General features: G+C 37.6%; 2 protein-coding genes across 3 annotated transcripts; one reads left to right on the top strand and one right to left on the bottom strand.

Moving 5' to 3' along the window:
- Positions 1–393: 393 nt before the first annotated feature.
- On the bottom strand, positions 394–3,079 carry LOC132124304 (UDP-glucuronosyltransferase 2A2-like). The gene is made up of 2 exons (XM_059535276.1): positions 2,812–3,079; positions 394–2,335 (listed from the first exon to the last, which is right to left on the bottom strand). The coding sequence occupies exon 2, from the start codon at positions 2,327–2,329 to the stop codon at positions 725–727; it is 1,605 nt and encodes a 534-aa protein (XP_059391259.1). The 5' UTR covers positions 2,330–2,335; positions 2,812–3,079; the 3' UTR covers positions 394–724.
- A 1,292-nt stretch (positions 3,080–4,371) lies between these two features.
- LOC132124316 (C1q-related factor-like) lies at positions 4,372–15,658 on the top strand. Of its 2 annotated transcripts, XR_009426745.1 has the most exons (5): positions 4,372–4,499; positions 10,645–11,396; positions 14,514–14,730; positions 14,858–14,896; positions 14,987–15,658. XR_009426745.1 is itself a non-coding variant. In XM_059535297.1 (4 exons), exons 1-3 carry the CDS (start codon positions 4,478–4,480, stop codon positions 14,691–14,693), a joined length of 954 nt encoding a protein of 317 aa, XP_059391280.1. In that variant the 5' UTR covers positions 4,372–4,477; the 3' UTR covers positions 14,694–14,730; positions 14,858–15,658. The 2 variants fall into 2 exon arrangements, 1 of the variants encoding a protein (XP_059391280.1); XM_059535297.1 differs by having other exon boundaries at positions 14,858–15,658.
- Positions 15,659–17,352: the final 1,694 nt, after the last annotated feature.

Genomic DNA, 17,352 nt, shown 5'->3' on the forward strand with positions numbered 1-17,352 from the left:
TGGTGTTGGTGTGAGAGACCCAGGTTTGAATCCACTGTGAGACACCAATGTGTCCCTGAGCAAGACACTTAACCCCTTGATGCTCCAGAGGCATGTGACCTCTGACATGTATTGCAATTGTAAGTCGCTTTGGATAAAAGTGTCAGCTAAATGTAATAATGAACACATTAGTTTACAAGTTGCAATGCATTATAGTTCCCATAGTTACGAAAGTAAAAGTGCTCTAAAAGGTAACTGCAAGTAGACAATATAACTGTTATGATTAGTTTTCATCCAACATACTAATTTAGCGAGCTATTATGCATGTATTATAATAAAACATGGCATTACAAACATGGAACTGTTTTATTCATTTATTTATTTTTTTCAAGCATTGGTCAGTTTTAGAATTTTGGGCTCTTTTCTCAAAGTATTGTTTCAGATTAGTGGAAAGAAAATATCCAAAATGCACAAGGCTTTATCTCGTGTTCAGATTTCTTTTCTGGAAAGGTATCTTTAATCAGTGCATATATTTAGATAATGCCTCCTTTGCATATTTAAACATCATTTGAGAAAACGTGTAATTACTTATGTAATCAAGTGGGGAAGTATAAAGATATTCATTAGTAATTTTTTACCCTATTCATCTGGGGTGCCTTTCCTTAAGAATACCTCTATAATACATTATAAATACAGGCTTCATAAAAAAAGTTTTACCAACAATTGTTTAGTGTTCATCAATGCATCACTCACGTTTTGATTTCTGTCTCCTGCACAGTCTAAAACACAAATAGCGTATTGTAAGAACCACAGCTCCGACTACTGCCAACACCACTGCTAGCAAAAATGCCATTACGTCTAAAGAGTGATATGAGTACCAGGGCATCTTATAAGAGTCTGTACGTAAATGTGCTGCACCCTTATGCCGCATGACATACTCTATCCAAAAGAGGGCGCTGTCTTGAGGTTGTATAGGCTGGTCTTTGTGTAGCCTAGACAGCCGTTGCATATTGTCCCTGTACGCGGGCTGATGTAAAACCTCCTGCACTGCCTCCAAAAAGCTCTGGCTGTCAAGTTTAGTGACATCAAGAACCTTAGCAGCCCCTCGTATCTTGAGACGCAACATATTCTCAGGTTGGTCAAAAAGCAAGGGAATCCCAATCACTGGAACACCATGGTAGATAGACTCATAAATACCATTTGTTCCACCATGAGCGACAAATGCACGCGTTTTAGGGTGACCAAGAAGATCGTTCTGAGGGAGCCATTCAACCAGAAGAGTGTTATTTCCCAGATTATGAGGACGCTCTCCTAAGTGCCTCCAGATGACTCGCTGAGGCAGCTGAGAAAAACCTGCAGCGATTTCAGACGTGATTTCTCTTGGAAGACCTTTCACGAGGGTCCCAAGCGACATCACAACCACCCCGTGTTCTCCTGAACCTTGCACAAACTCCTCCAAGTCTGGAGGTAAGGGCTTGGAGGGTTTGCATTGGAAGCCTCCAATGTAGACAATGTTTGGCATTGTTGGACGTGGGAACTCGAAGACGAAATCTGATCGCATGAGCCAAATATCTGCACCTTGCAGCAAGTGGTAGAAATCAGTTTCCGGTCCAAAGTAGCGTGCAACCAGTTTGTCATATTCTGGTCTCACTATAAAATGGTCTATGCACATGTTTAGCACATAATGGAAGATGTTCTTGAGCCTTTCTCCAAATGACATGTGGTTTGACAATTGGCTTCCCGCTGCTGGGACATATGAAACTGGAGAAGGCGCGACAACAAAGTGCCCTTCTCCGCTGGTGATCCATCTCACATTGTACACCATTGGTAATTTGAGTTTATGAGCCACCAGCACACCTGCAGGCAAACCTGGATCAATCAGAACCAAGTCGTAATGTCCCTCATAGAGCTGTTTCATCAACACCGGGTTTTCGAAAATCTCCACAACCAGCTGACTTGCTTGCCAGTGCATGCCATAGAGATTCGTCAGCATCTGCCAATAGAACTGAACGAACGCAAGTGGTGATCCTCCATGTTTTTGTATCTCGAGCATTTCACTCAGGAACGAGATGAAGAAATCTTGTTTCTCAAGGTTTATTGGCTCCGGTAGGGTCACCGTTATGGCTTTGTAGTGCGGTGAATGCTCCTTGACGTACCAGCTGCTAGCAGTTCGTACCACGGTGACCTCATGACCGCTGGAGTGAAGGTCCTCAATCAGTATATTCATGTTGACCCAGTGGCTGCCATCCACAGGAAAAACAAGGACCTTGCCGGCCAGAGCAGAGGGAAGGTCAGTGGAGAGGAGTACGAATAGCAACAGAAGACCCCATGAAGATTTTAGGACATTCATTGCTCCCTAATACACAGAAAAACATTAATGTTTACTAGACAGACTTTATGCATTACATGATAAAACTGTAATTCCTTGAACAAAAAATTTGCTCTGTGTTTATTTGATCTAACACATTCCTAAAATTCCGGAAAATACTTCATGCTTGAGTGCATGCATGGACACACACAATGTTTCTGAAACCCTGAACAGACTATTATTTAAAACAGATGTGTCTTGTTAACTGTTGAGTTTTTGGAGAAAGTCTGCATGTTGTATAAACTAGTAGGCTATACTTGCATGAGAAATGCACACATTAAAAAAAGCCTCAGTGGGAAAGTGAGACTAGAAATTCTGATGCTATTTTCTGCAATTTAACATAAGTATGATTCAACAAAAACTGTAGATAGTAATAAGGAAAAGGTTAAATGCTGTAGAAACAGAACTGATTAAACTGGATGTGGTTTTGTTGCAAAGTAAAGAGGAAAATAAATCACTATTACCTTCTTATGTTGCCTCTCTTCCTCTGTCCGATGAAACGAGGGTTTGTTCAGTCTGGTTCCAAGTCCAAATCATGCTTTAGTATTGCATAACTGAGTGGAAGTAATCCTAGAACAGTGGGCGTTGTTAATGCAGCTGTGTGTTGGAGTTTGGGTGAGAAGCGTGCTCTCCCTCCATTTCACAAAAGACTCATCCAATGCTTCCTCCAGGACCTACAACATGGAAAATGCACCTAATTATTGACACAAATCCCACTAAACAGATGAGAGAGTACATACCTGTACATGTAATGAAAGAGGCGAAGAAATTAAAGTAAATAATTAATTCTTTTGAGTTTTCTCTCTTCCTCTTTACTGGCACAGTTCAAGGATGACGGCAACACGGTTCTATGTTTAATATATTTAGCAAATTAGATCAAAGGTTCAGGTAATTAAACTCCTTAGATAAAAATAAAGTGTGAGACTGTGAAGCATGCAAGACAACATGAGAATGGAGAAAGAATAGAAAATATGAAGAAAGAGATTTCAAATAGTAAAAAGGTAAACTCCTTGTAAAAGTCATCATTCTATAACCAAATTATTAAATACTATTTTGCTTAATAAAAAAACAAGTTCCTAATTTAGTATTTATTTTGTTTACTTTGGTTAAGCATTAGTACAAGGTCTAACCAGTGTGCAAAACACAAATCAAAAGTAAATAAAATGTGCAAGGTTTCATAATAGGTATAAATCACTTTAATTGGTTTTGTACATTGATTTCTTTTCATTGACATTATCAATGCTAAAACATTAAAATTCCAAAATTTGTGTAAAAAACATACAAGGTCAAAGTTCAGAGTATTAGACTGATGAGCACATGGAGATTTTTTTCCCATAATGTTGAGAAAATTAATTTACATATTGTTGAAGAAAATTCTCGCTGCACATGATTAGTAACAATGACACATTAATAAATTATTACGATCTTTTATGGGAAAACCGAGCGCCAACCTCCCGCTCTCTCTCGTGAAGCCAATAAGGAAGTGACTAAAACTGCAATTCATTGACTGGCCGCTTGAGGCTGGCTGCAAAAGGGAGTCAGTTCCGTAGACTCCCCATGTTAAAATGCCCAACTTTACAGCAGTAAAAAACATGTTTATAGCCTGGTTCAAAAAATTATTTTGGTCTAAATAGCTAATTTTGTCCTTCATGACAACTGTGAGGGGGGTGAATTTTTTTATAACTCATCCGTTTAAATTATATTAAGACTTAAAGTTCTGCATAATTAAGGGCGTAGCCACTTGAATGACCGGTGGATTGCCGCTGCTGACACTTCCGTCGTGCTAGGTGGGTGTGGCTTCAGCAACTAGCTCCCGCCTTTTTGCCCATTTTTGATTGTCCGGCAGAGTCGCGCGGTGACGCGCTGCCAAGATGGCGACGGCCCGCTAGCCTTCAAAAACACACTTCACGAGACTACGGGTGACGTCACGGACACTACGTCCATGTTTTTATACAGTCTATGGGGAAAACGCATTGAGCATGCGCACATCCTGAGCGCAGAGGGCGGCAAACTCACTCTAGTCAGGAAAATCATTACAGAGCATTCAGAAATGTGGAGTAACTTTGAGGTAAAAGTGCAGAACCCAATGATGAGACTGTAAACTTCGACCTGCATAGTCCTAAATGTGGTATGTTTGGTAAATTTTTAATTGGTAAGTTCACGAGGCATCACACAACCTGTTTGTCTGTGTTTCTTCATATATGTATTGTATTACCAGTTAGTGTTGGCAAGTCTAAAACGACAAATGTCGTGCTATTTTTTCAAAATCTATCTATTTGGAACGATGTCTTAAATACAGTATTTATCTCAAGTTACTCCTCGACCATTAAGTAATAAGAGCAAAATCCCACACGATGGCGACAAGTAAATATTGTGGATGAGCTCAAAACAAATCAACAATTAATCCACGTTTTCATGTTCACTTTTAGTAATTTATAGTCCACTACAGACAGGGGAGTCTAACACCTCTTAACACACCTGTCTGATATGATTCATTTATGGACCATTTCATAGTGAATCCAAGCTCATTTCTGGTCTGAAGAGGTTGGTGCTTCCACAAAGATGTAACATCTGAATGTTTGCCCTCTTTATCCACAATCATTAATTTTGTAAAGATAAAAAAACGTCCAAACGTGTTACAAATCTATGCTAGTTTAGTTAATAGAGATGGGAATCCAATTTGATATATTGAACTGAATAAAAATAATCCAGATCAATGTAAATCATTTAAAAAAATCTAAATAGTCATCAGACAAATGTGTGTTGTTTAGTTTCAGATAAATATGTGTCTCATAGTCTTTTAACTATGTCCAAACCCACCACTTAACAATAATTTGGAAATATTTTGTGAAATTAGATGCATCTTTATGCAAGTGAAGACTATATGCCTGTATTTGTGTGTGAATATGGAAGATATCCACAGATTTAATTCAAACAGTAACATGTCATCTAGATCTCAAGCACAGATTCTGAGTAATGTGTGTGCATCTACAAACAGCCTGCAACGCAAACTCAAACTGACACGTCGCTCTGTGTGGTGGGTGGAAAACACAAAACACACACAGAAACACACTGATCTGTGGGCAGGTACCATTCTGACATCAAAAAAGTCCGCTTTGGCTTGCTTGTGTGTGTGTGTGTGTGTGTGTGTGTGTGTGTGTGTGTGTGTGTGTGTGTGTGTGTGAGTGTGAGTGAGTGTGAGTGTTTGCAGTCCGTGCCGTAGGAAGCAGGCATGTAAATCAAAAGCATCTTGATTTCCATTTTGATCTTATTCTGAGGTTTAAGGCCTCCACAGAGATAACAATCACTCCTAATTAAACTAAGACAAGGGAATCTTTGCTTTATTAAAACCTTGAACCAAAACAGCAATTCAGTGAGAGTAAATAACTTTTGGTTTATAAACAATATAATGTTTAATTCATAAGGACTGAAAGAAATGAACATCTCCCAAAAACATGCATTTTGTTTAGTTTGTTTTGTTAATTGGTTTGGCTAATTTTTGTACACACTTAATGAAAAATAATATGTTTTACTTAAAACATGCAGAAGCCAGAAGTTTAAGGTGAAAGTGTCTTTTTGACTTGTTTTTACAATGCACAATATATTGTCATCATATTGATTATCGGCTGATATTAGAGATTAATTTATTGGGATCAGTATTTATGACAGCCCATTTCCACCACATATAAAAAATAAAATCATTCTTTTGACATATTAAGTCATAATTATGAGACGCGTCTCATAATTTAAACTTTTTACATCAATTTTATGTCAGTGTGTCAGAAGTAGATATGGGACATTTAATTGTTAATTATTCTTTTTCTTTATTTTTACATTTATTTGCTGTCATATAAAATTCTTAATGTTTATTTTATACTGGTCTTTATAATTTGGTGATGCCTAAATTTACTTGTTTATTTTAGCAATTTAATATTTATGTATACAAAAGTTTTAGTATTAGTTGTTCATTGGTTTCTAGCCATAATAAAAATATTTATTAATCAAAATAGTTAATAACTTTGGCCAGTATTTTAATACGTGCATTCATATCTATTCCCTTTTTATTCCTGCTATGTGTAACAACACAAACACATACAAACAACATAATTTCTTTGCATTTATAGAGCAATATAAGACAAAAGATTTTCCTAATTCATACCTAAATATGCATGTAAATTAGTTTCAAGTTTGGCCATTAGAGACACAATGATATTTATTGGATTTTTTTTTTCAGGTCACCTTGACTATGATAAAAAAAAAACTTTCCAGGGGATGTTAAGAAAAATGCAGAGAAATTGTGCATGAATTTTTCAGGGTTCTTTTATGTTGTAACACAGCACAAAAACATGATAATAAAAATGAATGTAGGAAATTCAAGGAAGGTCTATTTCCTGCTGTTTTCACTTCTCCCTTCGAAGCTGTTTGTGACATTGCAGAGTGTCTCTTACAATATTTTTCAGTATGTGTTCCTCAGATACAGTGGTCATAAAACAGTGTGAGTTATGCTGTTTGAATGCATTGTGTAACTAGTGAGATGATGCTGAAATGACTGGACAGCTGTTTTTAATGCTTTTCATCGTTTTTAAAGTTACCAGCTATTTCCTTTCTTCTGTGTGCTGCAAGACACAGAGACAACTCCAGAAAATCCCACACATATATGTTCATGCATGCAGACACTGAGCACACGCATGCAAACACAGCTCCTAAGATCATCCTAGCTTACATTATGGTCTGTCTGGCCCAGCCTGAGGTTTAACTGTACATTATGTTTGCTTTCAAGTAAAATCGAAATAAGAAACAAGAAATCCCCCCTCACTCAAGGATGAGCAGGACGCGTGCATCTCTCTGGGGGCTTGTTACTGACTCAAGGGGCTTGTTGTTCTCAGCTGGCGGAGGCATAGGGAGGAGAAGAGCAGTGGAGGAAGTAAATTACATAGGGAGGGCTGGAAAAGTCTCTGTTCTTGTCGCATTACTGCGGCCGGCGTCAAGGGCACCGCAGCCTCGGTTTGAGTCACTGTGCTCGGAGCTCCACATGGCCTTCGTTTCCTGCAGCCAATGATCAACATTCTCTCTGTTTCAGTGACTCACCGTGATAGTCAGCAAGCCCTCCCCTAGTCTTCATCATGTCCCATGACAGCATCACAAACCACAAGAGTGGATGGAAAAGTATGCAATGTCGGTGTGAAAACTCCCCTTTGGTTTTAGACTTGTGTACGGTGGAACAAATGAAAGGCACCGTGAAGTTACACAGAGAAAATCCCTGGAGCAACATGAATTTAAAGGGATAGTTCACCCAAAAATGGTTTACTCACCCTTGTCTTATTGTCTTAAGTACTCATGTCCTTACAAACCTGTATGACTTTTTTTCTACTGTAGAATTTAAAAGATGTTTTAGGAAGTGTTTTATCCATACCATGAAATTGGTGGGTTCCAAAATAACATTGGATCCCATTAACATTTTTTCAAATAAGAAAGTAAGTTTGGTTTGGAAAGACATGGGAATTGAAATTCTTTTTTTTTTTTTTTGGTGGGTGAACTGTCACTTTAAGTGTTTTTCTCAAGTGATGCCTCATGGCTTATTAGCTATTCTGGTTGCTGGCACTGCCCTTTAACTGCTAAACCATTGCAACCAGGAACTTGAAATGAAAAACAATGAATAAAATTCAGATTTCATTTTACTTTTGTAATGCAAAATATTTCTGAAGGAACTTAGGTTGGATACATTGAACTTTGGACTAAATTATATTGTGTTGTAATTATGTACATAAGTGACTTTTCTCATCATTTTAAAAATGATGAGAAAAGTCACTTTTTATATGTACATAATTTGTGCAAAGAAGGAATTATTTTCAATAAGTAAATAGAATCCATTTTGTTTAGTGTTATTCTAGTTTTGTTTACAAACTATTGTATTTTTTTATTAATATTTAGAATTTTAGTTTTAAATTTGTATATTTTCAGTTTAATTCATAGTCATTTTGGGTAAGTTTACATGACAATGATCTACTAAAAATGTCAAAATGTTTTTCCTTTGTGGTTTGCGTACAGATGACAATGTTGTCAAAATGATCCCTGTTCACATGGATCCACGAAAATGTTGTAAAGAAACACTACGCACACACTTAATATGCTTGTGCATGATGTCACCATTTTCGCAAAGTAGCATTTTTGTAATAAGATAATAATGGTCACATTTTCAAAAATTGCACTTTGAAGCCCGCTTTTCAAAAGTTTTGTTGAAAACAGTGTTATGTAAATGCCCCCCTTTTGTGCTTTTGTCATTTTTATTATTACTTTTTAACTCATTTTGGTTAGTTGGCAAGGCAACATAACTAATTTTCATTGAGTTTTTCCATCTAGTGTTTTATATTTATTTTGGCTTAATATTAATTACTAAAAATGTTTTAAATGGTTTTAGTTTTGGTTAATGATAATAACCCTGGTTTGATTACATGTTAACTTTACTAACACAACTCTATTATCAAGATTGAGGATTAGCCCCTACATCTGCAATGGGATATCTTTTGCATTAGAAGGGAAACAGACTCAGGTGTCCTGCATGATGGGAAAATTCTACCACAGTACTAGTAATGTGCCCATCTAAAGCCCAAGGCTGTGCATTTCCAAGCAGGTCTTCTTTCAGACACGACATTCATTAAATAAATGGCCAGAAAGGACCTGTAATAAACCAGCAACCTCAGGAAACCATTTACCACCTGCTTCAACGGCTGTGTGATCTTGAGCTCTTCGCTTAAGGTTGGTGCAGGCAGTGCAGTTTTTTTTTTATCCTTAGTGATTGTTGCTTGTCAGAAATGCTTAAGTTGAATGTGATGTAAGTTGCTTTAGAAAACCGCATCTGTTAAATGGATAAATGCAAATGTAATGAGATCTTGCATTAAAACTTGTGGTCCAGACTGTGTGATGTACATCTAAGGAGTTTGCTCGTGTTTGCTCTAGTCAGGTTTTGACATCCTCATTGACATGCATGACATGACAAAGAATTCAAGCGATTGAACTGCATGAAAGGGGATTTGTGGACCGCTCATTCCTCAAAGTGAACTTAAGGTCAATTTTAAGTGATTATAAATTTAAAGAAAAATCACCAAGATATTGTACCGACTTTTATTGTCTTACTCACGTAGTATGTCGTTAATTGCAGTTTACAACAATTCTTAATTAGATGACCGTCGTAGGAGCAGCCACACAGCAGGATTATTTCTGACAGTGTCAGAACTTCGTTGGAGGCAAAGATTCTTCACAAAGTAATTATTCGCTGGGGAGCATGTCACACTGAACTTTCAAGGACTTGTGATGGAACCTGATTTCATGCAAGTGAAAGTAAGTCGGAGTTGCTCTGAGTTGCATGCAATTTGGATCAAAATAGCTCTTGAATGACCAAATATAATGTAAATATTCTAATCTCCATACAACCATGTTCATAACAGCAGCCTGCTATTCCTGGGACACTTGGATTATGGCACAAGACAACAAATGATCACCAACTCTCATACAAGTTAGCATTTATTTAATGAAATGAGGCAATTATGAGCACACCCGTAGTGTGTTCTCATAATCCGAGTGAGCTATGGAAGAATAACTATGTGTTTACTGCACATAAATAGACTATGACATAATTGCATAACGATGCCAAGAAGATGCATCGAGGGCGGTTTTGAGAGATGGAGAAAGATTGAAGCAGAAAAAACATTTTGCTTGCACTCAGCAGGTGTCCCTTTTAATTAACTGATGCTTAGAATGCATCCCGTCATATTTACTTGGCCATCACGCAGACAGAGAAAACCTACTATCTCTTCCCCGTCTTCCTTCTCCTTTGGTGCTTGATCTAACCACCACGTCTAAACCCTGCCATCTAGTCTTACTGTTCAACAAGTGGAAAATCAAATCATATTTCAAAAGACTGCACAAAAAACACACTTAAAGGACTTGTCATTAGGTTTCTCCAAATACCCTTCTTTCTCTCTGATTATCTCTTGCTCTCTCACTGTTACTTCATTTGTAGAAAGCCTCCTCCCACTTTTCCTTTTTGAGTCATACAAAGAAACCCACTAGAAGGGCATTCTCGCTCTGTCTCTCTCAATCCTACTTCCTTCCTCAATGCCCAAACACTTCTTTCCACTCACCTGCTGAAACAGTGAATGCTCTCTCTCTCATTCTCTCTCTCTTTCAAACATACACACACACACACACACTCATCTGGTATCCCTGGTGGTTCTCATTTCCCCTCTCATCTCTGTGAGCACCTGACACTGAGGGAGCTTTTTCCCTCTCACTTCCAGAGGTCAATATTCCGGCTTGCGGCGAGAGCTCCGTGCTGGCGGCACAGCCGCTTTCCCGCTTCAGCCTGGGACGGAAGACCCTGCTGGGGGCTGGCGTGGCTGTCATGCTGCTCTTGGTGTTGGTGGTTCTCATTCCTGTTCTGGTTCATCTGGCGGGCAGCAGTGAAAACGGAGGTCAGTATGAGATGCTCGGCACTTGCCGAATGATCTGCGATCCGTTTTTGGAAAAAACTGGCACTGTGGCCGGTACCGGTACGGGCACGGCTATAACTAATACGCAGTTGGAAGCTGAGGCGCTGACTGATCATAGCATGGGACCGCCTTTGCCCACCTATGCCCACGGACCACAGGGCAAACCCGGCCGCCAAGGAAAAACAGGGCTACCAGGACCTCCGGGACCTCCAGGACCACCCGGAGAGCCAGGTCCTCCTGGACCAATGGGGCCACCGGGAAATAAAAACCAGACAGAACGACCGGACATTGCTCTGGGTGGAAGAACAGCTACCGGAATGGGGACAGCTGTCTATACCATGGGACCCCGTGTGGCCTTTTACGCAGGTCTGCGAAACCCACAGGAGGGCTATGAGGTTCTGAGGTTTGACGACATAGTTACAAACATTGGGAATAACTACGATGGATCGACTGGGAAATTTGTGTGCAAGTTTCCAGGAACGTACTTCTTCACGTACAATGTCCTCATGAGAGGAGGAGATGGAACTAGTATGTGGGCGGATCTTATGAAAAATGGACAGGTAAGAGTTTTGCTGCTAACACACCTGTACTGAGGTTTATGAAAACATATTTTATAATACAATATTACTGTAATAATAATGATGTATTTTACTACACTGTAAAGAAATTTAGAAAATGATTTACTACTATTAATATTACTGAATCAAACTTAATACAAATCTTAAAATCTGTATTTTTTATTTACATATTAGATTTTTTTTTAGTCAAATTATGTTGTACACAACATGTGCTACTCATGCCGTATCTGACCATGAATAATGCCTATAGCTATTATCAGAGGGAACAAGAAAGGATTTACAATACACACATTAACCAAGTTATCTTGCAGATTTAGATAACTTTTTCAGTCCCAAAAGTATAGATCTGTTTCACATTGCAATAGTTATTATGTCTGTTTTAATGGAAAGGTAAGGTGCATATTATTCCAGCAGCATATGCAATTAAAAAATAACTTAACACTGACGAAACACAGACTGCCGATGTAATTCCTCGAGTTTCTGAATAATTTTATTTGAGTGGGTTTAAATTTGAATATTCATATCAGGATGTCCCGTATGTAATGGAGAGTGCATTTAGGGTTGCTTTCCAGCAAAGGTCTGTTTCATGTTTGAGATGAACTTCTGTCATGTCTGTGGTCAATGTAAACTGTAAACAAGGAAAGGTTTCAGTGAACCAAGAGTTCGCCTCTAGTCAGGAGGGTTGCTGCGCGCGTCTGTGTGTGTGTGCGTGCGTGCGTGCGTGCATGTGTGTGTGTGTATGCGTGCGTGCGTGTGTGTGTGTGTGTACATACTATGCTTGCTTGTCTTCTGGCATCCCTCAGTGTGTCATTCTGAATCAGGGCCCTTCTTAAACACCCACAGCCACTCAAACACATACACAAATTCACTATGAGTCTTTCACACAGGCATAATAAATACTTTAAAGATGCCACACACATCAGATTATGCATTGAAGCCTGCCTTATGATTTTAAGATGTGTGTGTGTGCATATATATATATATATATATATATATATATATATATATATATATATATATATATTATTTTTCTATCATGAACAGCTTATAAATGCAAGATTTAAAGGTGTTTTAGTCTTTTACATGAAAAATATAGTTCATATAAGTAAGATAGGTGGAACCAAATGTAAAAGAAATGGTCAGCCATACATAACTCTGTATAACTATCTATTATATCTACATATATAGTATACATATATAAATAAATGAACAGCAACAGCAACAAAAAATACTTGAGTATCTTTGTGACGTAAAGTCTTGACACAAACACTGCACTGCACATGGCTAATCTGAATATATATTTTAGCTTCTTTACTTTAGCTGGGATATAGGCTCTAATTATAATTCCCTCGTGCTTGTTCAGTCATTCTCATGGACGCACACATGGCAGACATGTATAAAATACACACCCACGCATGCTGTGTGCTTGAGTCAGCTGTGTTACTCATATGAGCGCAGAGAGTGATGGCCCACAGCGACAACATTTCACCGTCTGACTGATGCCCTCAGATCTGAGCGACTTCGGTCCCTGTCCATCAAACAATTAAATGACAAAATCGCCCATCCTCTCAGGCTCCCAAATAAACACCTTTAAAGCTCTTTTTATCCCATTAGCTCAAACCTACTTAAAGTTGTTTGCCCAAACCTGAATGCTTTCAAAGGGGAGGTCGCTTGTTTTATTTATAGAGGTTGGAAGGAGAGTGGAGGGAATGTGATGGGAATGTGACACATACTGGATGAAAGCTCACAATTCACAGTAAGAAGCAGCTTGATCTGTCAGTTCTTTTAAAAAGTCCCTTTTAAGGCACTCAATTGCCATCTGGTAAAACGCCTGACAGCCTTTTTCTACATAGGCGATATAGCCATTCATTTACAGGTTATATGCAGTTGAATGAAGAAAAAACAAAATCACCTAAAGTTCTTGACAAAAATGTCCAGTTTCGATTGCTTATTACAGACCTGGCAGCAATGGCATGACAAGTTATGCTTCTTTAGCTGAATCATACTGTTAACTGGCCATTTTGCATTCAATGTGTCTTGATTTGAATAGTGGATTTCAGTAACATATACCAGATTACACCATGCTAATATCTTTTAGCATTATTTTTGGCTGTGCCATTTACTTAATGCAACGCACATGCAAATACATATACCTGAGAATTGATTTTGGTGGGGGTTTTTTTTAATGCAGCTTTCATGTTATTCATTATATTGTATATTAGTGCATGTTAGTTTTATCCGAATTGTTGAAATCATGTATGAAGGAAGAATACTTGTTTAAGGCTTGCAACCACATTTCCTTTATAGGATTCTTGTATTTAAATGAACTGAGGAACATCCAATTCTTGTTCGTCTCCAGCTTTACTTCAGATTGCATTTTCATTTTTTTAAAAGGTCTGCTTTAGAAGAAGCACAGATAAACCATCAGCTATTCGAAACGGATTCATGAATCCATTGTAAACTCATTTTAATCTGGCGGGAAAAGTACAGCTGGTAATTTGAGCGTCAGACAGTATGTCATCAAAGTAATGAGATTATATGGCATTGCATAAGAAGGAAGAAAAAACATAACAAATTACTGTTTCAGTCCCGTCAGTCACACCTAAAGAAAAGCTGTAAAGAAATTCTTCATCCAAAAATGATGTTATTTGTTTACCTGTTTTTCATGTAAAATGCATAAGATAAATATATATATACATATAACCATTTTTCAAAAGAAGGCTCTTTTATGCTAACCAAGGCTGCGTTTATTAAAAACAGTAATATTGTGAAATATTATTACAATTTAAAATAATGTTTAATTTTAATATATATTTTCAAATGGAATTTATTCCTGTGATCATCAAATAAACTTAAAATATAAATATTTTTAACATAATTTATAATTGTCTTTACTGTAACTTTTGACCAAGTTATTGTGTTCTTTTCTCATTTTGTTAAAAACAACTTTACTGAGCCCAAATTTTAAAAGATACAGTTTATATATAGATATAATTAGTCACTCAGTTTCAGGTTTTTTTGCTTTCTAAAACCTGAACAGCTGCATTAAATGTCACATTGAGCTGAAGGTCTCTCTTGTTCCTCTTCCTCTCTTTGCAGGTGAGAGCCAGTGCCATCGCTCAGGATCAGAATCAGAGTTATGACTATGCCTCAAACACCGTCATCCTGCACCTCGACCCCGGGGACGAAATCTTCATCAAGCTCGACGGTGGGAAAGCGCACGGCGGGAACAGCAACAAGTACAGCACTTTCGCTGGCTTCATTCTGTACAGTGACTAGAGGTCAAAAGGTCACTGAATTCAGTCTCAGTCTGTAGGTAAGATATGTTAGGGGGTCTTCATTGATTTAGGTTGTAAATCTGATGCTTTAACACCTCTGACATGTTTTGGATTGCTTTTTTTTTTGTCTTTTCTCTTTTACCTCTACGGTTTTGTTTGCTACAGGGTATTTTCACCTGAAATTCAACCGCTATACACTCATGAGTGAGTCACAAAACACAAAATAATTTCTTTAAAGGGTCAAATGATTCATTATGCCCCTTGAAGGGAATGGCCCTATATGTTTTGTTGTAGTAGTCATGTGGTTTTAAAGCCTGGATCCAACGAGAACACAACAGGAAATGGTTTTCGATTCTTGAATCTGCCCCAAAACCTTCAACAGACACACATGAAATCATCCAGATAGAGCCGGGCTTCAGGGTTTCATCAGAGTCGTAACCGAACCGAAGCCCAGTCAAGTGAGTGCTGATATTTCATTATGACGTTGTCTTTGTATGTATGATCAATCTGTGAATCTCCACTGATGTTTATCAATGTCTCCGACATAATGTGAAGTGAATGACCTTAAATGATACCCTAAATCTTAAAGAGTGTATGCCCCTGGTTTTGACTGCTGTAGAATACACTCCCTGAGAATCTGTTGCAAATCATAGTAGTGCATCTGTTTGTGATTGCTGTGTGGATGTGGAAGTACTAACACAAATAAAGCTAAGCATTCATTTCAGCTCATAGCTAAAGCTAAACCCATTCATTGCTGTTTCTATCAATGAATTATGAAGTATGTGGCCCACTAAAAGTAACCACTTAACAAAGGAGATCTATAATACATTGTAACTGTAACAGTGATACTGGTTTATGATGATGACGAACACTATCTTAAATGATGTCCTGTATATATCGCAATCGCCATGACCTGTAAAATGTATCTAAATGTAACGGCTTATAGATATTTGCTTTTGCTAATAAATGGGATTTTTCTAACACTTTGGATCACTCGATTGATTGTAAATTGATGCGTGGAGTGTCTGCTGTATGGTCTGTTGTCTACATAGACCGCTGCCTACTAAGGAAGCATCCTAACACAAAGAAATTGTTGAAAAAATGAAAATGTACTCAACCTCAGGCCATCCAAGATGTAAATGAGTTTCTTTATTAGATTTGGAGAAATGTAGCATTACATCCCTTGCTCACCAAATGGTTCTCTGCAGTAGATGGGTGCCGTCAGAATGAGAGTCCAAACATTCCAATAATCCAAGAGTAATCCACACAACTCCAGTCCAGTAGTAAAAATCTTGTGAAGTGAAAATATGTGTGTTTGTAAGAAACATCATTAACTTCAAACTGAAATTACCTTTTTACTATAGAAAGCGCAATATAATGGATTGAGACTCATATTTTAGCAGGAAGCAACAGTTTGAAGTTCAAAACATCTTTAAGTATGTGGAAACATGCAGCTTTTAGATCATTTAGACTACTTGTGGATTATTGTGATGTTTTCATCAGCTGTTTGGACTCTCATTCTGATGGCACCCATCCACCGCAGAGGATCCATTGGTGAGCAACTGATGCAATGCTACATTTCTTCAACATCTGGTCCCATCAGTTCTTGAATGACCAAAGGTAAGTACATTTTCAACAAATTATCATTTAAATAATTTAATAACTCATAACTTTTTTGGTTTTAATTCTTTTTTTTTTCAGTTTTATTATATATATATATATATATATATATATATATATATATATATATATATATATATATATATATAATATACAGTACAGACCAAAAGTTTGGACACCTCATTCAAAGAGTTTTCTTTATTTTCATGACTATGAAAATTGTAGAGTCACACTGAAGGCATCAAAACTATGCATTAACCCATGTGGAATTATATACATAACAAAAAAGTGTGAAACAACTGAAAATATGTCATATTGTAGGTTCTTCAAAGTAGCCACCTTTTGCTTTGATTACTGCTTTGCACACTCTTGGCATTCTCTTGATGAGCTTCAAGAGGTAGTCACCTGAAATGGTCTTCCAACCGTCTTGAAGGAGTTCCCCGAGAGATGCTTAGCACTTGTTGGCCCTTTTGCCTTCTGTCTGCGGTCCAGCTCACCCCTAAACCATCTCGATTGGGTTCAGGTCCGGGGACTATATATATATATATATAGTTGTCATTTAATTTTATTTCATTTTTGGCAGTTTTTGTACTTCAGGTTCAGTAAGTTGCAACATTTCTAGTTTTTCATCTAACATTTATTTGCTTTTTAGCTGTATTTCAGTTACCAAAAACAATGTTTAATTTTAATTTTAGATAACACTAACAACTACTGATTTGGAATACTCTAAAGGCAGCAACTTTGCAAGCCACACTAGAGTCTAACTGCAATGTATTTAAAAAATAAATGACACACAAAATCCACCTTCTGTATTATGTTAATCCTTATAAATTAGTCTCTGTTATACAGACACAAGAAATCAGAACAAGAGAGAAAAGGACTGATTTTAACGATAAAGAAAAGTGGAGCGATCACAGCTAGGTATAATGAGTGTGAAATGCCACATGTCTGGAGGGAAGCACTTCCTCCTAATCAGAGATGATCAGTGTTTCAAAACAACAGAGAAAGAGAGAGAGAGAGAGAGAGAGCGAGCCTTGGAG

The sequence above is a fragment of the Carassius carassius genome, chromosome 42 (genome assembly GCF_963082965.1).
Source record: "Carassius carassius chromosome 42, fCarCar2.1, whole genome shotgun sequence".
Taxonomy (NCBI): Eukaryota; Metazoa; Chordata; class Actinopteri; order Cypriniformes; family Cyprinidae; genus Carassius; species Carassius carassius.

Excerpts from the sequence above, each read along its gene's own strand:
- LOC132124316 (XM_059535297.1), top strand. The coding sequence starts at position 4,478 with ATGTTTGGTAAATTTTTAATTG. Across the intron at positions 4,500-10,644 it reads GTTTGGTAAATTTTTAATTG|AGGTCAATATTCCGGCTTGC; the intron begins GTAAGTTCACGA and ends TCTCACTTCCAG. Across the intron at positions 11,397-14,513 it reads ATCTTATGAAAAATGGACAG|GTGAGAGCCAGTGCCATCGC; the intron begins GTAAGAGTTTTG and ends CTCTCTTTGCAG.
- LOC132124304 (XM_059535276.1), bottom strand. The coding sequence starts at position 2,329 with ATGAATGTCCTAAAATCTTCATGGGGTCTTCTGTTGCTATTCGTACTC.